This window comes from Eschrichtius robustus, chromosome 13 (genome assembly GCF_028021215.1).
Source record: "Eschrichtius robustus isolate mEscRob2 chromosome 13, mEscRob2.pri, whole genome shotgun sequence".
NCBI lineage: Eukaryota > Metazoa > Chordata > Mammalia > Artiodactyla > Eschrichtiidae > Eschrichtius > Eschrichtius robustus.
The window spans coordinates 100,255,339-100,278,458 of NC_090836.1; the positions used below are offsets into that span (position 1 = coordinate 100,255,339).

The 23,120-nt window shown below is 51.4% G+C and overlaps 1 protein-coding gene across 1 annotated transcript; it reads right to left on the bottom strand.

Annotated features, from left to right (window-relative positions):
- Nucleotides 1–151: 151 nt before the first annotated feature.
- On the bottom strand, nt 152–21,642 carry LOC137775872 (uncharacterized). Its single transcript, XM_068561987.1, has 6 exons — nt 21,628–21,642; nt 20,772–20,894; nt 19,591–20,181; nt 3,623–3,853; nt 995–2,614; nt 152–568 (listed from the first exon to the last, which is right to left on the bottom strand). Exons 1-4 carry the CDS (start codon nt 21,640–21,642, stop codon nt 3,836–3,838), a joined length of 747 nt encoding a protein of 248 aa, XP_068418088.1. The 3' UTR covers nt 152–568; nt 995–2,614; nt 3,623–3,835.
- Between the last annotated feature and the right edge of the window lie 1,478 nt (nt 21,643–23,120).

Here is a 23,120-nt window from a genome sequence, read left to right on the forward strand (position 1 = left end):
TGAGCTAAAGTCATCCTGTGTGTTTTTTCAGGGATGGGCTGCCCCCAGTCCCACCCCATCACAGTGGACTGTGGGCTTCCTGAGAGCAGGACTCTGCTTTTAAGTCCCCTGCCTGCCTGGAACCTAGCACAGAACATAGAGTAGCATGTAGTAGGTGCTCAATAGATACTTGTTGAATGAGTGAATTCAACACAGTGGGCAGGTGCCTGCTCTGTGTAGGCCCATGCTGGCCCGCCAGGGCTCTCTGGCCTTGATTGCAAAGCAAGTAATCAAATAGGAAAGCTTAACTTCAGCATGTGCAGCCAGTAAGTTCTCATTGCTAGGTGCTTCCTAGGCCACCCATGGCACAGGTGCTCTCTCCAGAGACACCTTCCACAGAGGCCAGGGGAGCCACAGACCACCCCGAACCTCAGCATTTCCCCCAGTCACTTCTGATTCTCTGTGTTCTTTGTTACACCTGGATTGATGATGGTTATCACGAATGTGGATGTCTGATGTTGGATTTTCTTCTCGTGAAATTTGAAGGTGACGAAGTTGGCTTTCTCCTTTTAATCATCACCTAAATGGCCTTAAATAAACAAAACGTAAATACTATTTAGACTAAGGCTATAAATGCTAGTCCAACAAACAGTCCTAAAAAATCACAATTAGGATGGAATCTATTTTTTCGTCTTGTCATTTAAATTATTACATGCACTTGTAGACTCAGAAAGGAAACAGCTTTCCTCCTAAAGTTATCATGCTGTTGTTGCCTCTCTTTAGATCATATTAACTGTCCATTTCTTTTCTTATTTATCTGTCTGAACCTTTTCATAATTGTTGCAGTATATAAGATCAACACTATAACAATATAAATTATTGAAGCATTTTGCTCTCACTACAGTAAAAGCTGTTGTGTTTACACCTCACCCCACTGAAACACTCCAGTGTGTGAAGCACAAAAGGAGATTTCACTCCTGGTTACATCTGGAAGCTTCCCTAGAAAGTATCCCACCTGCCAGGCTTGGCCTCGCATGAGGGAGTTGTGGTCCAGTTTCTTTGGAGAGGGGCAGGGTGGATTTCTCCCCACACTCCGGGAGCTGCTCACCTCCTATATGACTGTAGGGTGGCCCCAGGGGCAGAGTGTTGGCGGCTGAGGGACGGCGGGGAGAAGAACGAGAGGTGACACTGGTTAGGTGGCCCATTCCTGCTCTTGGGACTCAGACCAAGTGGGGAGGGTTCAGCTGCCACTCACTGTGTGACCACAGGCCAAGACCTTCCCCTCTCTGGGAAAGGGTCAGGGAACAAGGTCTTTAAGACCCCTTCTACTTCTGATATTTTATTCTGGGTGGGTGTTCCTTCAGACTTTTTATTTGGAAAAATGTCCAATGTACAGAGAAGTTGCAAGAATAGTACAATGAACTACCGGATTCACCAGCTGTTATCCTTTGACCTTTTTCTCCCTTCCTCCCTATCTGTTTGCTCTGGCTGCACCATGGAGAGTTAGTTGCAGATATGTAGCCCTTCACCTCTACCCACTTCACCACACATCTCCCAAGAACAAGGCCATTCTCCTACATACCACTGTGCAAGTATCAAATTCAGGGAATTTAACATTGAAACAACACAGTTGTCTAATCCCCAGCCCACATTCCACTTGTCCCAGTTGTCCCATAATGTCCTTTCTAGCCATTATTTTTTGCGGTCCAGGCTGTAATCCCAGGTCAGGCATGGCCTTTACTTGGCCGGGTGTCTTTAGTCTCCTTTAGTCTGGAGACAGATTGGATCAAAGGGCAGGTGATGGGTCACCTGCCTGTTGGCGCCTGCCTGGTCTCCCTATTGTAAAGGTAACTTTTACTTTGATACCCTGTGAATGTCCTAATTCCCAACAAACTTTCACCCAATGCTTTTAGTTGATGATCATGTCTGAATCAATTATCACTGAGGTAGTTTAACTGGTTTACGAGGTACTTTGGGAAAAAACAAGCAAAAAAGGACCTTTGTCTTAATTATTCCTCAAGGCCCTTGGGTGAGCCAAAGAACAGAAACTCTCACAAGCCTGTTTGCCTTCTGGGTGCATTCGGTCAGCTGAGAATCCCCTACTCGACTCAGGTGTTTGATCCTTGGGAGAGGTTGGGAAACGGGGCAGAGAAACCATGAGTTTCATTTTACAGAGAAGGAAACTAGGCCCAGAGAGAGGAGAGAAGTGGGCAGCAGTGGAATAATTCCTCCCAAGGAGTCTCTGGGCTCCCGCCCCTTCCAGGTACCAGGGCAGAGGTTTGGAAAGGAGGCTTTCAGGCTGACTGCAGGGCAGAGTTTTCAGGGTCCAGGTTGGGGCTGTCTGACCCTTGTCATTCCCCCTGGTCCCTGTTACCTATGTAGGACCTAGGTTGCCAGATTTAGCAAATAAAAATGCAGGATGCCCAATTAGATTTGAATTTCAGATAAACAATGAATCAGTTTTTTGGTATAAGTATGTCCAAGATATTGCACTTAAATGTAGCTATACTAAAAAATTAAACTAAAAGGGGACTTCCCTGGAGGTCCAGTAGTTAAGACTCTGTGCTTCCAACGCAGGGGGCGCAGGTTCGATCGCTGGTGCGGGAGCTAAGATCCCACATGCCGCATGGCACAGCTGAAAAAAAAAAAAAAAAATTAAGCTAAAAAAAACCTCATGATGTTGTCCAGGGTGTTTGGACTGACATTAGCGTTGCCAGGTAAAATATAGAACACCCAGTTCAATTTTAATTTCAGGGAAACAATGAATAATTTTTTTGCTCGGATGTGGGGAATTAAAAAATGCATGGCACGTGTTATCAGATATAGGAAAGAAGGCAGGTAAAGTCAGTGGGGCCTTGAATGCTGGGATGAGCTCTCCTTCTGAGAGTAGCTGACAGCCTTGAAAGAAGGGACTTAAGTTTGGAGGCCCTTTGCCAGACAGTTCTAGAAAGTTCTCTTTGGCTACGGAGCATGGGCAGAGGGGAGCAAGACTAAAGGCCAGGGACCAGTCGGGGGAGACTGCAGTGGCTGGTGACATGCCATGAGGCTCAGGCCAGTGGTCGGGGGATGAAAAGAGCATTCAGGAGGCAGGACTGATGGGGCCTGAGGCCCACCAGCTGGTGTGAGTGGGCGGGAGGCTTCTGGCCTGGCATGGGAGGGGGCGGGGAAAGCCTGAGCAGCAATGGAGTCCAGTGTCTGGAGTTCAGCAGGGGCTGGGGCCGAGGAGGAGAGAGTGGCCCTGAGGCAGGGAAGGAGGGACACAGAGGTAGGGCAGTGTGATGGGCGGTGGAGTGACCTCCTAGGAGGCATTTCTGCCCAAATTACTCCCCCATGACATTTCTGCTGTGGGAGGAGCTGGCTGGACCTCTGGGCCCTGGGAGGGGAGGGCTGGGTCTCCCCACTCCTGGAGGTGGAGAGGGGTGAGGAGCCCAACCAGACAGGCCACCTGCCCACCCCCTCTCATAGCTGAATGTCAGGAGAGGCCAGTGAAATGATTTGTTGCAAGCTAATGTATTAACCCCCTCGGGCATTTACAATTTGAAGAGAGAGCTTGTTAAAAAAAAAAAGAAAGAAAGAAAGAAGCAGCAGGGACTGGAATAGCTTTTTAGCGGGTGACTGAGGCATTACTGGTAGAAGCAGGCACCTGCTCAGGCTGTGAACGGGCTTCAGCAGGGAGGGGGTGCTGGGATCGGAGGTCGGCTCCGGTGTCACCAAGCCTGTCCTGCGGAGGCCTTTCTGGAAGCCACAGTCTGCTCCGGTGCAATCTCTGTGCCAGCAGAGCTGGGAGGTTGATGAAACAGGAACGGGTGCCGCGCATGCGCTGTGTGGCAACCGCATCAGAGTTCTCCAGAAGTAGTCACAGCACAGTCCCAGCCTGCAGGATCCAAAACCCATGGAGCCAGTGGAGTCTGGCCCGCACCCCTGGACCAGCCGAGCCTGAGAGTGAGTCATCGCTTACCCAGGGCATCCTGTCTCCATCTCACAGCGGAGAGGCCGTGGCTCAGAAAGGGAAGGGCCTGGCCCAAGGTCACACAGCTGGTGAGGGTTGCGGCTGGAGTTTGAACCCAGTTCTACTTGCTTCTGAAACTCAGCTCTCCCCACGGCCACTTGCCCCCGGAATTAGGCATCTGTTTTCCTTTTCCTTGTTGGCCTGAGCCACCTTACAGAGAATGTCAGGGACTGACTCGGGGGCGAGGGGGTCTGTGTCACTGCCCCCATATCTTGCCTTCTCCAGACCATAGATTTTCAAATCTTGGCTCTTGCTGTGTGACCTTGGGCAAATCACTCCCCTTTCTGGGTCTCAGTTTTCTCGGCTGTAAAATGGAGGATCATCTAGAATCTAGTAGAATCCAATAGAGCAAAGGTTGCAAACTGTTGGCCAAAGGTCAGCATCCAGCCCTCGGAAGAGGCTGTTCTGGGTTTTGGCTTCATTTGAATCAGTTGCCAAGTTAGGATTTCTGGCTTCTTGTGACAAATCTGAGACTCTTGCTGTACCAGCTCCCAAAGGCAGGCCCTGCAGGTGCTGGGTTTGCAGCCTCTGGTGGAGCTGATTCTACGATCTTCCCAAGGTGCCCCCATAGCGTGTAATTTTCACACTCTTTGCTCCCTGGGAAGCAGGAGACGGGTTCTAGGTGTGGCTCTGCCGCCAACCAGCTGTCTGACCTTGGGCCAGCCATCATTCCTCTCCAGGTCACACCTATAAACAGGGGCAACACACCCATGTCAGAAGGCTGTGGTGAGGATGAATCGAGATGCCAGATGTAAACCTGCTTTACAAAGCTGGATGTGTGGACAGGTGGATATTAGACCTAGCAGCACCATTACCTGAGTGTCTATGGTATGCTGAGGGCTAGGCTGGGGAATCACAGATGAATGCGGCTCAGTCCCCAGAGACACACAGAAGCACCAAGCTGAAAACAGTGGGTCCAGGCCATTCACATGTGAGTGAAATCAAGGGAGACCTCATCAAGGAGGTGACATTTGAGTTGCTACCACCCAATTCATTCATTCATTCCTCATATCTTTACTGAGCCCCTACTTTGTTCCAGGCACTATTCTAGATGCTGGGGGTATAGCAGTGAGAAAGACAGACAAAAATGCCTCTGAAAAGCTGACATTCTAGTGGGGGTGGTGGTGTGGAGAATAAACAAGAAACGATTTTTTAAAAACGGACATGTAACTTCGCTGAGAAAAGGAAAGGCAGAGCAGGGTCAGAGGGTACAAGTAGTAGTGGGAGTTGCTGTTTTATATACGGGCCAGGGAGGCCTTCCTGAGGTGATGCTAGCAGAGACCTAAAGAAAGTCAATGAGCAAGCCCTGTGGATAACTGGGGAAAGAGTGTTCCAGGAAGTAAGAGCAGCAAGTGCAAAGACTCTGAAGCAGGAGTATGCTTGGCTTCTTTTTTTTTTTTTAATTAATTAATTTATTGATTATTATTTTTTTGGCTGCATTGGGTCTTCACTGCTGCGCATGAGCTTTCTCTAGTTGCGGCGAGCGGGGGCTACTCTTCGTTGCAGCGTGCGTGCTTCTCACTGCAGTGGCTTCTCTTGTTGCGGAGCATGGACTCTAGGCGCGTGGGCTTCAGTGGTTGTGGCATGCGGGCTTCAGTAGTTGTGGCTCACGGGTTCTAGAGCGCAGGCTCAGTAGTTGTGGTGCTCAGGCTTAGTTGCTCCGTGGCATGTGAGATCTTCCCGGACCAGGGCTCGAACCCATGTCCCCCGCATTGGCAGGCGGATTCTTAACCACTGCACCACCAGGGAAGCCTGCTTGGCTTCTTTAAGAAGCAGCAATGATGTCAGTTTGTTCCATTACTGTGAGGCTAGCTTTTCTTTTTTCTTTTAATTTTTATTTATTTATTTTTGGCTGTGTTGGGTCTTCGTTTCTGTGCAAGGGCTTTCTCTAGTTGCGGCGAGTGGGGGCCACTCTTCATCGCGGTGCACGGGCCTCTCACTGTTGCGGCCTCTCTTGCTGCGGAGCACAAGCTCCAAACGCGCAGGCTCAGTAGTTGTGGCTCACGGGCCTAGTTGCTCCGCGGCATGTGGGATCCTCCCAGACCAGGGCTCGAACCCGTGTCCCCTGCATTGGCAGGCAGATTCTCAACTACTGCGCCACCAGGGAAGCCCGTGAGGCTAGCTTTGACCACTTGGCCGAGCCATGTCTGCCAGGCTTCTCCCTGTAAAGGTCTTTTCCCTCTATGTAATAAGTCATCCATGGGATGGTCCTTTGAGACTGTGATTATATGATTTGACTTAATCCTCACAGCAACCCTAAAGCAGTTTTAAAACATATCTGTAAATTCTTTGATATCCCATCCATTGGGAGATGGGGGTCTGTGTCCCCTCCCCTTGAATCTGGGTTCTGTGACTTCTTGACCAATAGAAGCTCTGTGACATTGCCATTTTGGTGGGAGCCAGACCATAAGAAATTGGTGGCTTCCATTTCCTGTCTTTTGGGATGCTAGCTCTTGAAACCCAGCCACCATGCTATGAGGAAGCCCAAGCAGCCCATAGAGAGGCCCACGTGGAGAGGAGCCGAGGTCTCTGACCCTCAGCTTGGCTGAGCTCCCCAGCCAACAGCTGACACCAATTTGCTGGCCATGTGAGTATACCATCTTGGAAGTAGGTCCTCCAGCCCCCAGTGAAGCACCCCAGCTGACACCCTGTGGAGAGATGACCCGCACCCCACAAGCCCTGCTCAAATTTCACATCCATAGGCAAAGTAAAAGACTACTGTTGTGTTTTATACCACTAAGTTTTAGAGCGGTTGGTTACATGATAATAGTTGACTGGAGCAAACCTCATGAAGAAAGCCTCCCCATTTTACAGACGAGAAACTGAGGCAGAGAGGGTTGAAAAGTTTACCCAAGTTCTCACAGCCAGTTAGTGGGGGAACCAGCATTTGAAATCAGCTTCTTAATGTTATATTCTGGTGAACAGAGGTTTTTTTATTTTAACGAAGTCCAATTTACCCATATTTTCTTTATGATTAATATGTTTTGTGCAGATATACTATTTTGAAACTTTTTTTTCACATATGACTACGTAATCTCTTTTGATGTTAAACACATAATGGTGTTTGATAGTTGCCCGATGTTCCGTTACATGGGATGCTATCATTTATTTGACCAAGCTCCATTGATAGGTATTTAGTTCTTTCCTAACTTTTCACTGTGTTGAACAACACTGTGGGGAACACCTTGCACATATATCTCTGCATTGTTCCAATTATTTCATAAAAATAAGTGCTCAGACATGGAATTACTTGGGCAAAGAGTGAGCAAAGTTTTAAAGCTTCCTAGTAATATAGCCACACTGCCAGTGGGTACATTATGTAAGTGGGTATGGGTTTTCTGAGGCTGTCATAACAGATTACAACAAACTTACTGGCTTCAATAAACAGAAATTTATTCTCTCACAGTTCAGGAGCTCAGAAGTCTGAAATCAAGGTTGGTTCTCTCTGGAGGCCCTGAGGGAGAAACCTTTCTGTGCCTTTCTCCTAGCTTCTGGTGGTTGCCAGCAATCTTGGTGTTCCTTGGCTTGTGGCAGCGTAACTCCAATCTCTGCCTCTGTTTCCATATGGCCTTCTTCTCTCTGTGTCTGTGTCCTCTCCTCTTCTTCTTTATTTTTTAATATTTATTTATTTATTTGGCTGTGTCAGGTCTTAGTTGTGGCACTTGGGATCTTCGTTGGGGTGTGTGGGCTTCTCTAGTTGCAGCGCGTGGGCTTCTCTCTCTAGCTGTGGCGCACAGGCTCTCTAGTTGTGGCACGTGGGCTCCAGAGTGTGTGGGCTCAGTAGTTGCGGGGCACAGGCTTAATTGCCCCATGGCATGTGGGATCTTAGTTCCCTGACCAGGGATGGAACCCATATCTCCTGCATTGGAAGGCGGATTCTTAACCACTGGACCACAAGGGAAGTCCCTCTCCTCTTCTTTTAAGGACACCAGCCACTGGATTTAGGGCCCCCTAAATCCAGGATGATTTAATCTTGAAATCTTTATATAATTGCATCTGTGAAGACCTTTTTCCAAGTAAGGTCACAGTCTGAGGTTCCATGTGGAACCCACTACAACCCACTACAAACCTGGTCTTTCTTTGTTCGTTGGTTAGAAAAGTTGTTGGGGGTAGAAAGGATATCCCCAGGGCTTCCCTGGTGGCAGAGTGGTTAAGAATCCGCCTGCCAATGCAGGGGACATGGGTTCGATCCCTGGTCCGGGAAGATCCCACATGTTGCGGAGCAAGTAATGCTGTGCACCACAAATACTGAGCCTGCGCTCTAGAGCCCATGAGTCACAACTACTGAGCCCGCGTGCCACAACTACTGAGCCCGCACCACTAGAGTCTGTGCTCCGCAACAAGAGAAGCCACCGCAACGAGAAGCCCGCGCACCGCAACGAAGAGTAGCCCCCGCTCGCTGCAACTAGAGAAAGCCTGTGCAGCAATGAAGACCCAATGCAGCCAAAAATAAATATAAATAAATAATTAAATACATACATTTTAAAAAAGAAAGAGAAAAAGGAAATGATATCCCCAACTTGAGCTCAAGCTAGGGCTCAGGCAGATCTGAGCAGATCTGGGCAGGTCTGGATGGAAGTCCCTGATGGTGATGGGGCAAGCCTGGCTGATAGCTGTTTGTGTGAGGGGCTGAGCAGCCCCCTGGGAGGGCAGCTACCTTGGGAGCAGGGAGCTGGGCACCTCGTACGACAGTACCTGCACTTCCTGAGCACCCCCCAGCACTGTCCGGGCACTTCCTCGGGTGCCATGTGAGGTGAGCTGGACCCCAAAACAAAGTTAACCACCAAGGGAAGGGGCAATTCTGAGTCTCTCTCATGGTGTCCATCACTGGCATTGGTCTCTGAGCCATCCCTGGGGCTGGGCTGCCTGCCATCTTGCCACTGCCCATGTGAAAACAAGAGCCCGAGCAGGCCAGTGAAGGAAGGGCTGACCACTGCAGCCGGATCATTAAGGAAAGTCAGTGTGCAGGCTTCAGCAAGAAGGAAGCAAACCATACCCAGGTATTCTGATGGGCAGACTGAACGACTATGGGTACCACATGGGAGGGGTCAAGGGCCCGAGAAGGCGTAGGACCCAGAGTGCTCCTGGTTGAAGAGCTGATGTTATTGAGGGCTTCCTATTATAACTCATTCAATCCCCCAATAAGCTGAGGAAACTGAAGCACCGAGCTATTCAGTAACATGCCAAAGGCGACACACTAGTGAGTGCTGGAAGGGACTCAAAGCCAAGGCTGGCTTGCTCCAGGGTCCATGTTCTTAACGTGATCGCAACTGCCTGGGACGGAAACCTGATTCAAACCACCTGTGCAGGAAGAAGTTTACTGAAGGCCCCTGCCAGGACTCCCTGCCCCACTTCTTTGCCTCTTTTTGCCAACAACAGGTGTCTTCCCAGGGGGTGGACCTCCTGCCCCACAGCTGGGTCTGAGTAGAGAAATCCTAGAGAAGGACCTTGATTGGTCTGTTTTGCCACGTGCCCATCTTTGGACCAATGAGTGATGCCAAAGGGCTGGCACTCTCCAATTGGCCCAATTTGGGTCAGGTGCCTACCCCTTAGCCAATCACTCTGGTGAGGGAGGCGGAGTCAAGTGGGGAGTTGGTAACTCCCCTTAGTATGGAAAGGGTAGTGCAAGGTGGGCGCGGGGAGGGTTCCCAGGATAAAGGGCTAGCAGGCCTGTGACCACGGTGGGGTGGTGCTGGTGGTTAAAGCGAGCTGTGAGCTGGGTGCCACCCAATGGGAGTCACCACTGGATCCTAGAGCTAGAAGAGGCTCCATCCCTGACTTGCTTGGGCAAGGGGAGGATTGGAAGGTGCTCTGAGAACCTCAAAACACTGTGTGATTTTGTCCAAGGAGGAAGGGAGCCAGCCCCACACGAGCTGCACTGTGCATGTGGCAAGGGCCAGGCGCTTTGCCTGTGTGGAGAGATCGGATCAGAGATGTTGATCTGGGCTCTGCTTTCTCTTGTTTTCCCCTGTATTTTCCTCCTTCCCTTTCCCTGTGCTCACTGCCCAAGGGGAAGGGTGAGGTAGAGCAGAAAGCCAGCAGCCTGCCTTGGGTACGGGGAGGATTCCCAGCATAGACAGAGCTCCTTGAGGACACACGGAGGAGGAAAGTCTCCCAGCCCTGACTGGAGAGGTGAGGTGGACCCAGGGCTGGAGCAAGTGGGGAGCAGCTAAGGGAGAGTGTAGATCCTGGAGCCAAGGCATCTGTCCCCCAGCACTACTGCTGGCTGATAGGATGGCTTGTGTGAGTTAGAGGAAGGTGCCCCTCTGGAAGATGCCCCCACCTCTGCCCCATGCTGGGATCCAGGGCTTGGTGAGTGACCACACTGTGTGTCAGGCTGGGTTTCCACTCCCACCTCTGCTGGGTTCTTGCACAACGGGACAAGATGTTTCTAACTGCACCTGCTTCCTGAGTGGGCTACACTGCCGGAGAGCAGGGGCCTTCCTGGTGTATCTGGGCCACTGGGACCCAGGCAGTCTCCCCAGAGAAGCCTCTTGAAGCCCATAGGGATGAAGAGAAAGCAGGGAGCTGCTCAGTTTCAGCCATCCTATGCTGATTTGTGAAGATGGGTGACCAGCAGAAACCTGTGAGGACCGGTGACCAAGGACCAGCCCCACCCGGTCCCTCCTCTGAAACTCCCTCCCTTCCTTCTTCCCTCCTTCCCTCTCCTTCCCCTCCCTCCCTTCCTTCCTTCTTTCCTTCCTCCCTTCCTCCCTTCCTTCCTTCCTTCCTCTCTTCTTTCAGATTGTTCAATCTTTGCCTATTGGGAGCTCTTTCAGTTGGCCTGTGTCCCCTTAATGTAGTGTGTGTGTGTATGTGTGTGTGTTTGAACCCTTCCTTAGTTTCTGGCACTGCAAGGTGCTCCAGGCTCATTTTGTATAATCCCTGCCCTAGTTCTAGAATCAGGCATTTCTCCAAGGAGACTGGGTTCCTTTTATTGGAGAATGGCATTAGAAACCAAGGTCTGGCTGCATAATATTCCATTGTATGGATATATACTTATCCATTCATCTATTTATGGATGTTTAGACTGTTTCCACTTTTTGGCTATTATGAATAATGCTGCTATGAACAGAACTTGTGTACAAATTTTCTACAAATTTGTGTACAAATTTTTGTGTGGGCGTATGTCTTCATTTCTCCTGGTGATATACCTAGAAGTGGAGGTCATACAACTCTATGTTTACCTTGTTGAGGAACCACCAGTTTTCCAAAGTGGCTGCATTATTTTATATAACCACCAGCAGTGCCTGAGCTTTCAGCTTCTCCACGTTCAAACCAGTGCTTGTTATTGTCTGTCTTTTTGATTCTAGCCATGCTAGTGGGTGAGAAATGGCATTGACTTGTATTTCCCTAATAGCTAATGGTGTCAAGGGCATCTTTTCGCTTCTTTGGCCATTTGTGTATCTTCTTCAGAGAAATGTCCATTCAGACCCTATGCCCACTGTTAATTGGGTTGTCTTGATTACTGCTTTTTGGTGCCCCTTCAACTTGGGCCTGAGGAGGTAGCCTCTCTGGCTTCTTCCAGCCCCGACCTTGACTTTAAAGAAACGAATGGGGCGCAGTGGGCCTTGGTAAGGGGCCACCTCATCAATTCCCAGAGGTTTTGGTGACCAGGTGTGTGATGAGAATGTGGCAGCCGCAAGGATGAGGAGCCCTAACTCTGTGAAGCGGGGAGGGGTCTGGAGGGCACGCTTCGTCCGTAAAACTGTAGGAGTGGGGACTACTGGGGCATCTGTCCTTGAATAGCTGACACAAAACAGAGGCAGAACTTGCTCCCTTCTCTGGCACCCCATCCCTCCATGCTCATAGGAGCCCTACTGGGCTCCTCCCCAGGCCACCCGCACCTGAATGAGATCCAGGACGTTTGTCCCCAAACTGGTTTGTCCCTGTTGAGTCTTTGCTATTGTAACCCCTGAAGTAATTGAATGTTATGTAAGCTGCTGAAACTTGAGGGCAAACAGAAAAATTGTGGAGGTTTCTGTGAAAATAAACTTGAATCCCGTGGAAAAGTTTGATATAGGTAAGTTGCTTAACAATTTTCTGCGGAATGGGGAAATTCCCTGGCGATCCAGTGGTTAGGACTCTGCGCTGCCACTGCAGGGGGCATGGGTTCCATCCCTGGTCGGGGAACTAAAATCCCATGTGCTGTGCATCGCAGCCAAAAAAAAAAAAAAAAAAAAAAAATCTGCAAATGAGGTGAGTGAAATGACTGTTTAACATTGAGAAGAAATCATCAAAATCTAGATGGGCTCTGTACTTGGATGGCTTCTCAAGCCTCTGAAGGTTTGACCTCTACCTGGGAGCCAAGCCTGGAAGTCCCAGATGCTGCCTGATGGGGGTGGGTTAGGCCAAAAGCATGATCGTGTCTCCAGGCAGCAGCCCCAGCCTCTAGAAAGGTCTGGGGTCCTCATCGACAGATTCCAAGGGGATGTCCATTTACACCAGTTAAAGCAAACTGTTTAAGGCACGTGTGTGCCGGGACTTCCCTGGTGATCCAGTGCATAAGACTCTGCGCTTCCTATGCAGGGGGCCTGGGTTCGATCCCGGTCGGGGAACTAGATCCCACATGCATGCTGCACTAAGAGTCTGCATGCCGCAACTAAGAGTCCACATGCTTCAACAAAGAAGTCCACATGCCTGCAACTGAAAGATCCTGCATGCCACAACTAAAGATCCTGCGTGCTGCAACTGAGACCCGGCGCGGCCAAAATAAATAAATAAATAAATAAATATTAAGGCACAAGTGTGCCTCTAAGTCCATGGGCTTCTTCACTAACTGACCATCCATGTCCCAGCTAGGGAGGACGAGACAGCTTGACCATATGACAGCACCCTGTGTGGGGAGATGGATGAGAGAGACCCAGTGTCAGGGAGAGGAGGGAAGGGCACTGAGGGCCGGGTTTCAATGTCAGCTTGCCTACCACCTCCCTGGTCCCCCACTGCAGCCCTGTGTGGGATACGGGCAGAGATTGCCCAGAGGCTGTGACTGAGGCCCGCAGCAGCGCGGGAGCTGCCCACGGCTGGTTGGGGGACTGGCAATGCAGGGCTCTTTCATGCTTCTGGCTCTGGCCCCAGAACGGAGCATCATGGGAACAAACAGGCAAAGAGAACCGAGTCCAGAGAGAGCCCTGGGGTGGGTCCCTGAGGAGTCGGCCTCCAGGATTCAGTCTCAGTGCAGCTGGTTGGGCACAGGAAAGAACACCGGTCTGGTGTCCAACAGACCCGGGTTCAAGGCCCAGCCCCTCCACCCACCGGCTGTGTGACTTGCGCACGTGGCTAGGCTGGTGTCTGTTTCCCCATTTGCAGCGTGGAGATGATGACACACACGTCCTCCGTGTGACATACACCCCTTCTGTGGGTCTGTGCTCTCTCCTCCACAAGGGGGTACTTCTCAGGAACACGAGGGCCGGTGGCGAGTGCTTTGGAGACAGAACTGCTGCTCAGGCCCCTGACACTCCAGGGCTTTGCCATCCCAGCCCCTAAACCCAGCTGCTAGCCAAGGTGTGGGCTCCTGGCCCTGTGAGAAGGGGTCCAGTCTCTGGGACGCCAGGCGTGGGTATGGGAGTGGGGGGAGGCAGATTCCCACTCGGTCAAGAGGCTTTCACTGTCATGGACACTTCCCCGCTCGGGGCCTCAGTTTCCTCATCTGCGCAAAGGGATGACACCACCTACCAGGTGTCTGGGAGGCTCGAAGAGCAAACGCTTCATTTCCCAATCTCCAGCCATTCCAGGGCCTGCGAGAGGTTTGTTCCACTGAGCCCCACCTCTTTTGTTAAGTCTTTAAATGGATTCACTTTTTTCCTTAAAAAAGAAACTATGTCAGGGACTTCCCTGGTGGCACAGTGGTTAAGAATCCGCCTGCCAATGCAGTGGACACAGGTTTGAGCCCTGGTCCGGGAGGATCCCACATGCCCTGGAGCACCTAAGCCCCTGCACAACTACTGAGCCTGTGCTCTAGAATCCGTGATCCACAACTTCTGAGCCCGCGCACCTAGAGCCCATGCTCCCAACAAGAGAAGCCACTGCAATGAGAAGCCCGCGCACCGCAACAAAGAGTAGCCCCCACTTGCCCCAACTAGAGAAAGCCCGAGTGCAGCAATGAAGACCCAACACAGCCAAAAAAAAAAAGAAACTATGTCATCACAAGTAGAGAACAAGTATCACTTGCCAGAAATAGAAACCATAAAGATAAGCCCAGTGGAAACAGACTACATTTTAACTGCGTGCTGTGGCTGGCCAGAGGCCTGAGCGGGGCCTGCTCTCCTCTGGATATAAAGTGTGCTCAGCCCGAGTCACACAGGTGTCCTCACACTGAACCAAGCTTTCTCCTCTACCCAGACAGAAGGCTGGAAAGAGACTTGAAAAGGTAGGAGCTTTCTCTCCATGGAAGTCCACGTTAGTTAATGCCACATCCATGTAGCACTAAATGACCTAAGGACCCCCTGGCCCCAGCGGGACGTGCCCACACTCGGGGGAGCTGGGCAGGTCACCCCACAGGTGTGTCCTTCTGTGTAAACTAGGATCTGGCCGCTCTGGGTTCTTGGTCAGTTTCTTAGAGTCTGGTTAACAGAAAGTCAAGTCCCACAGTCCATTCCTGCTGGGAATGCCAGGGGCAGAGGACCCCACGGCAGCGCCCCTGAGGTCCTGTCCCGCAGAGCCCCTGTGCTGTCTGGACACACCTCTCTACCCACAAGGGGATCTTGTGCTGTTGGTGTACTCAGCACACTGCATGGAGGCCCCTGTGGGCCTGCCTTCAGGAGCTGCAGGAATGGGGGCTCAGGCCCAGAAACAGGTGGTGACAGAGAGGTAGATGGGGGTGGGCATCAAGAGGAGGGAAGGCCAGACATCTCCCGTGAGCCTGTGAGCAGCCCCGTGAGGTCACAGCCATCTGTCTGGGCCCTCGGCTTTAGGTCAAAGATGGAGAAGGAAAAGGAGGAGTTCTGGTGATGGAAGAGGCGAGGGGGCAGGGCCCAGGGCCTGGCTGGCCAGGTGAGAGGCCAGAGAGGTAGGGCCAGACCGCCCTTGTCCTGATCTAGGCCGGATGTGTGATCTTGGTCAGCACAGGCCTGGCCTCGCACACTCAGGGCTCTGGAGGGTGAGCAAAAGATGCCCCCTGGTGGTCTGCCCGGGCCCCTGGGCAGGTGTTGGGGAGGAGCAGGTGAGCGGCAGCCGGAGGGAACAGTGGGGCCCAGAGGGGAGGCGTCCTAGCCCAGTCGGCGCACAAATCTCTCTGCAGAGCTCCCGCCACAGCCTTGTTATCCAGCGCCCCCAGGTGGACAATATGAGAATGAATGAAAACCCTGAAAAAGGAGAGAGGAAACGGGCATTGCCCTCACTTCCCACGCAGAGCAGCGTCAGGCAACCCCATCTGAATCTGGCCTCCACCTCTTACCTGCTCCGGGGCCTCAGGCAGGCCACTGGAATTCTCAGTTTTGTCATTTGTAAAGTGGGGTTCAATCCCAGGAGGCCCTCAGCTAATTGGCAGTCCCTTCCTGCCCCTCACACCGTTTGTTTTCACTGGTGTGGCCAAGTGGTGACAGGAGGACGGAGCCCCGCGGTGACCTTGCAGGTCTCAGAAAGTCTACAGAAGGCTGGAATACTAACATCCCTGCCACCAGCCCCCTGAACAACCCTGGGTAAGTTATTTTCCCTCCCTGGGCCTCAATCTCCTCCTCTGTAAAATGGGGTAAATGAGATGGTATGTAAAACACTCAACACTGAGAAGACCTCGTCATCTTCCAGGTGGGACTATTCTGAGGATTTAATTAGAATAAATTAATTTAAATCAAATGAGACAATGCATGCAAAATATATATTTTTTAAATATATATACTCCTAGGGCAGAGTCACCATAATAAATGCTTGTCCTGCTGGGGCTCTGAGACACCTCCAGGCTCAGCTGTTCCAGGCGGGGGTGGGCAGGCAGCGCCTGGCGGTGGCACCCAGAGCAGAAAGCAAAGTGGGCCAGCTCCTCCCCTGCCGCCTACCTCACGTCCCAGCCCAGAACCCCAGGGTCCTCCTCATGGGTCTCTGTGCCTCAGTATGCACACAGAGGCTGGGGCCCTGTCCAGATCACACAGCGAAGCCGGGGCAGAGACCTGGGATGACCAGGGTAGGCTTGATATAAAGCCTGAGGTTCTTCGTCTGAGCCCACATGCCCACCGGAACCTGCTCTCTCTGCCCCCTTTAGATCCTGCCTCTGCCTGGAGGGCAGCGGCCCGCTCCTCCCTCTTTATCAAACCTGGTGGAAGGGAGGGAAACGTCTTTCTCTCTTACCCTCCTACTTGTGACCCGGGGCCTGCTCGATACCTCTCCACTCACCAAGGCTAGTCTCCTGTGTTAAGCTGTGTTCACAGGTGAGACATGGGTGGCTGCTGAGCTGGGCCACCTTCTCCTGCAGGAGAGCAGGGCCATGGGTGCCGCGGAAGCTATATGGACTGTGCCAGCAAGGGGTGGGTAAGGCCTGGCAGGGGACCAGGGGTGCGGGTGTCCCAGGAGCTGCAAGGTCACAGGCATTCAGAGCAGGCAACATTGGGCTCAAAGAAAGAGACCCTAGCTCTGCCACCTGCCCCTTGTGTGACCCTGGGCAGGTGACCTGACCTCTGTGAGCCTCGTTTACTGAATTGTAGAGAATCCTATCTTTCACCAAATATATTGATTATGGGAGAAACACCAAATAAGCATCTCAGTAGATGCTAAGGTGGTATTTGATAAAGCCCAACATCCATTCTTAATTTTAGAAAATGACTTTATTGATATAGGAGCAGATTTTATGCTTTAACATGATAAAAATATGTAAATATATGACACTAAAAACCAGTGTTATATTCACTGGTGAAACAGTAGATGCATTTCCATTAACTTCTGGAATAAGGCAAGGACTTCCTGTCACCACTACCATTTAATGCTGTTCTGGGGGAGCTAACCCAGGCAATTAGGACACACAAATAAAATAGATTAAGTTTTGGAAAGGCAGCTGCAAAATTTCACTGTTTTTAGATTATTACCCGGAAAAGCTAAGAGAATCAATTAGAAAAACTATTAGAAACTTCAAGGAGATTAGAAAAAAATTAATATTTAAAAAGCAAGTGAAACTACTCTGTGTGAGATTATAATGGTGGACACATGTCATTACACAGTTGTCCAAACCCATGCAATGTACACCTAGAATGAACCCTAATGGACTTTGGGTGACAATGATGTGTCAACATAGCTTCATCAATTGTGATAAATGCACCGCTCTGGTGGGGAACATTGATATGGGAGAGGCTCTGCACGTGTGGGGCAGGGAGTATATGGGAAATCTCTGTACCTTTCCACTCAGTTTTGCTGTGAACCTAAAACTGCTCCAAAAAATAGTTCACCTTCCCTAGGTGAATGGATAGTGGAGTATATATCCATACAATGGAATATTATTCAGTGCTAAAAAGAAATGAGCTATCAAGCCACAAAAAGACACGGAGTAGCTTTAAATGCTATTGATTAGTCAAAGAGGCCAGTCTGGAAAGGCTATATACTATATGCTTCCAACTATATGACATTCTGGAAAAGGCAAAACTATAGAGACAGTAAAAAGATCAACACCTGGGGTTCTGGGGGAGTGGGGAGAAGGATGAATAGGTGGATTTTGAAGGACAAACAGTGGATTTTCAGAGCAGTGAAATTATTCTGTGTGATACTGTAATGGGGGATCCGTGACATTTTACATTTGTCAAAGCTCATAGCACTGCGCAACACCAAGCACGGACTCTAATGTAAATGGTGGACTTTTGTAAATAATAGTGTATCAATATTAGTTCATCGATTTTAACAAATCTAATGCTCTGATGGTGACATAACGGGCCAGAGATCTAAGTGTTAGGAAAAAATCCCTTCCAGGTAAAAGGGTTCAGAACATCCCACCTCAGAATATGCTGCTTTGGAACACTGATTACTTTGAGCTGAAGGTACTTGAGAAACAGAAGATGTAGGAGGGACTCTCTGCCCTCCCCTTTCTACCTAAAAGCAGGTCATACACTTCCCAAGAGAAAGGTGCCCTCCCTGCACCAGGAAGAGAGCATTCTTATCACCAGAGACTGGGGGTCGATGCTGAAAGGGATCTGTACAAACTGCTAAAATTACCCCAGTTGGGACTTCCCTGGTGGTCCAGAGGTTAAGACTCCTCGCTCTCAATGCAGGGGGCCTGGGCTTCAATCCCTGGTCAGGGAACTAGATCCCACAGGTGGTAACAAAGACCTGGTGCAGCCAAATAGATAATAAATAAATAAATAAATAAATTAAAAAAAAAAAAACAAACCCTGATTTTCTATTAGTTTTCCCCACATATTTCCTTGTCACTGTCCTACAACTTACTGCCCGGGCCCCAGCCCCTTCATCCTGTCACATCCCCACAAAGTGTCTTCTTTATGTAAAAAGGTATATAAGCTTTGGGGCCCAACGGCTTCTTTGGGTCTTCATTTTTCTTCTGGAGACTCCCATGTTTTACACCTAAATATACTAAATAAGTTTATATGCTTTTCTCCTGGTAATCTGTCTTATGTCAGTTAATTCTCGGCCACAGAACCTAGGAGGGTAGCAGGAAGTCTTCCTCCCCTACACAGGGAAACTGAAGCGGGAGCAGGCGGTGAGAGGAGGCTCCCAGCCCCACGGAAAGCCCTATTGCTCTCCCTAGATGAGAATAATTGCTTCTGTCCAATGCAGAGTAGACATCAATGGAACCCTTTGAGAGTCCAGAAATAGACCTAAGTATAAAGGTGGCATTTCAAATTGAGGAGGAGGAATGATGAATTAGTCAATAAAGAGGCTGGGGGAGACTGCTGAGAGCCCGCCCCCCGCCTGTCACATGACCTAAAATTCCACCACCACGGCTCCTCACTCCGGGTTAAGGTGCAGTCACGCTAGTCATTGTCAACACCACTCTCACAACAGGGCTAGCTTATCCCGTATTCTGTTCCGGGGTGGGGGTGGGGGTCTGGCACATGAGTGGGTCATGAGTGAGTGGGGAGTTGAAAGGCCTGGTCTGGAAGGTGGGCACCACCGGGGATTCCGGGGAGCTGGGCAATGCCACCCCAGCCCTGCAACTAACCTGAGCAGCAAGAGGGATTGGGGAGGGGGGGCGGCAAGGCCTGGGGAGCACCATCTGGTGATGACCCAGGCGAGGTGAGGTGGGCAGAAGGGTGGACCACGCTTCCAGAAAGGGCGGTGTGTCTACGTGTGTGCGCGCGCATGCACAGGTAAGGTGTGCGAGCGAGTGCCGTGTGTGTCAGTGTGTGTACAAGTGAGTGCATGTGTGGGGTGGGCCGTGCGTCAAGCGTGTGCACCCGGCGCGTGCGTGTGTGCGCACAGTGTGCGCGTGTCACCCAGAGGAGGGGGAGTCCGGGACGAAAGGCCGGGTCCGTGCTGATTCGGATCTGCCCTCCCGCCCGCTCCTTCTCGTCGCCCGGGTATTCATCGAGGAGGCGCACCCTCTGACTCACAGACCTATCGATACAGTCGGTCCTCCCAGACCACGAGGACCCTGGGGAGAGGTGGGGGGAGGCTCTCAGAGGCGCCCGGGGTCGAGGATCAGACGCGGGGGCGCGCCGAGCCAGGGAACGTACCTGCTGGGCGGCTCCGGCCCCCAGGGGGCGCCCTCGGGCCAGGAAAAGGCTCCCTGCGCCCGCGCCGGGTCCTGCTGTCCCTTCAACCACGTAGCCGGCCCTGGGAGGCGGGTGTGCGGGTCCGCGGGGGCTTACCCTCCACGCCCCGCGTCTCCGCTGCTCCAGATATTCCAGTTCATTCGGCGTCTGTCCGTCGCAGCCCTGCGGACCCCTCGGTGGGGAGGAGAGGACGCTGTACCCGAGGGCTGTGGGGCTCCGGGGAAACCGGAGGCAGGAGCAGAAACTCTGGCCAGGGGCGGGGTGCACGGCCAAGGGAGGCTGCGTGGGGAGGCCTGGGAGGACGACGAGTTTAATGCCTGGAGGAAGTGTTTCAGGCCGAGGGCACAGCTTGAACAAGCGCCCGGAGGTGGGAGAGCTGGGGATGCTGGGAGCGCCGAAAGCCCAGGGTGGGAGAGGCCGGCCGGGGCTCTGGTGAGGGGTCGGGGGTCCGCCTGCCGAGACCTGCATCCCCAGCCCCGTGGCTGTGGTCGAGGGCGCCCGCAGACTCCCCGGGAGACGGCAGGTGTCCGCTGGAGCCTCCGGGCCCTCCGTCTGGGTCCCCCGCGCAACCTCAAGGAGGCAGCACCGAGCCTCCAGCGCTCACGATAATCCTCCCTGTCTCCGTCTCCAGCTCCTTCCCTCGCCTTCGTTTCTCCGGTTTATTCCCCCGCTGCCCTCAGCATTTCTAGCCCTGTCCCCCAGTTCTCCTGCGCCTGCGACCCAGGGGCTCCAGAGGTTGTTGGATGAAGCGCTCGAATGGAGGCCGAGTTGGCGGCCGCGGGGCGGGCCGTGTGGAGGGCTCAACGCTAGGCGTCCCCACCTGGCGGGTTCAATGAGGTCGCGCAGGTCAGGGCTGAGGACAGAGCCTGGCAAAAGAACGTGCTTAATCCACGTGAGCGCTTCTTAACAGCAGTCTCCCCCAAACCTCTCATAAGTGCCAGTCAACTCCCCCTCCGACTTCCACACTCTGGAACTTTCTTCCATCCCTTTCCACTACCCTCCCTTCAAAACAAACTACTTCCTTTCACTAAAAATCGAGAAACACACCCAGCCCCTCCCTTTCTTTCTTCAACCCATTAAGAACTCTTAATAGTCCTCCCTCAGGGTAATTTCTGCTTCGTGGGGAAGTTCCGGGTACATACCACCTTAAACCCAAAGGAAGCAATAATGGTGCAATTCAGGCAGAGCGCCAGGGCCCTCTGATCCAGCCAGCTGAGGGTGAGGTCCTGCGGGTCTCCAAGTCCAGCCCCCCTGTCTCCATCCACCTGGGCAGGCACAGGTGCTGAGCCCAGGGGGAGAGGGGGAGGGGCGTTCCTGAGCCAACATTTTCCAGGGGACTTCCTGCAGAACCTGAGCAGGTGAGACCTGAACGGGTGAGGCCACAGGCAGATTTGGCTGGAAGGTACAAGCTACTGCAGGACCTACACCATCTCAGGCCACCTGTCCTCTTGGCCATTGGTGACGAAGGCTACCTGTGCCCTCTGTGAAATCCTGCTGCGTTAGTGCAGAATTCCAAAGAGGGGGATATTACTGAGGGCAGAGGGGGAGCCTGGGCTAGAGCATTTAGGCCTGCCTTTGACACTGACTTTGACCTTGAGCTTGTTACTTATCTCCCTGAGCCTCAGTTTCCTCATCTGTAAAATAAGAATAATTGTACCCATTCTGTCTCTGCAACCTTTTTAATGCCTCTGAGCTTCAATTTCCTCATCTATAAAATGGGGTTAATTATAGCCTTTCCTGTCTATCTTACAGTTTTGCAATGAATTCCATTCATCTGTTCATCAGATGATGATAACGAAAGGAGAGTCCTTGCTATATGCCTGACACTGTGCAATACACCTTGAATCATCCATTCCTTCTGACCACTCTGGGAGGTAGATGTCTGTATTACCACCATTCCACAGATGAGGAAACTGAGGCCACCTACTCAGCATCACACAGCTGCATGTGATTCAGGCCTAGGCAGTCTGGCCCTAGGCTGGACACAGTCCACTGTACCAGGGACTGGTGCATGGTCGTCCACGATATATAGTAGTTGAATGAGTGACACTGCAAAAGTGCCCTGTGAAGAGAGGGTCTGGCCCAAGTCAGAGTGGGGTCTGGGGGTGTCCACACCCCACCCTGCTCATTGACACAGATGAGCTTTGCAGGTTTGTGCATTGTAACATGCAAAGGATGGGATTTGCCATGTAGTCTGTTTTCATTCCTATCTGAGATCGGGGACTCTGGTGGGTCCCCTGGGTAGTCACAGGGCAGGGTCTTTGGGAGACAGCTTGGGACTTCCTGGTGTGGTTGAAAGAGCATGAGTTTTATTCCCAGAGACAGGAGTTCAAATCTTGATGACTTCTCTGAGCCTTGATAACCTCATCTCTAAAATGGGAATGTTTATGACAACTTAGTAAGGTGGGTGTGTGACTTAAACAAGAAAACGTGGGTGAGAAAACCTGCATAGTGAACTGGACCTGTGGCAGCCTGACCTGCCCACTTCCTACATGCCCACTGGCTCCCTGGAGGAACCTCAGAGCGACCAGCCCCTGAGCCCTCTGCGTCCCCTATTTGACATCACTGACCATTTTCTCTGGGAAACAATATTATGGCGGTTGAAGCAGAAAAAATTAACTTTGCCTGGGAAATACTACCTTCTGGTACTTTTTGGTCATCTCAGCTCCCTAGGTGCCCTGCTTGTTGCTCCGGTCACTTGCTCTGCTTAATTAAACTGTTCACAGAAACAGACTATTTGCAGGTAAAGAACTTGCTGAAACTGACACAGGACCTGTGGCAGGACACAGGCATCGGAATGCATTTTTTCAAATAATAATGCGGTTAAGCAGCATGCCAGGCTCTGTCCTCGGCACAAAGACAGCCAAGATTTTTTTGAAAACATTCATCCTGACAACCTCATTCCTAAAGAAATGAAATACGTAATAGTTTATATGTTTGAAGCCAACAAATCCTAGCTCCTTTGTATTTCCTCTTAATTCTGCTTAAAACCTGACCAGCTTCTTTTTGGATCCTAATTCCTCTTGTATTTTATCACAGGCAGCTGGCAGAGGATACCTGGCATTTTCAACATTCTGCCTGGCAGTTCCTTTAACCAGACCTACATGGTCACTGGACACTTGGTCTATCTTCCACACCACCATAGCCACTGGTTTTGCTAAGCATTGTGGTATAAAGACTAAAATTTAGGCCCAGTGTTATGTACTGCCTTGACTTCTGGTGAAATTGGGAGAACCTCAAATGGCCTGACAGCAAATGCCCTGCACAAGAACTCCGTTCCTGTGGATAAGGTCCCCTAGCTAAACAACCCACCTTGTCACACGGACCTGGTACAATTCCTGCTTATCCCTGTGAAGCGGGTTTCAGCCCCCTGGCAGCCCGAGGAATTATACAAACAAACCCCATCACATCCGCCCATGGGAACCAGAGGCACCTCACCCTCTTGATACTACAGAGCCTGGCTTCCCCGCCCCTGGTTGTTCACACTGTTC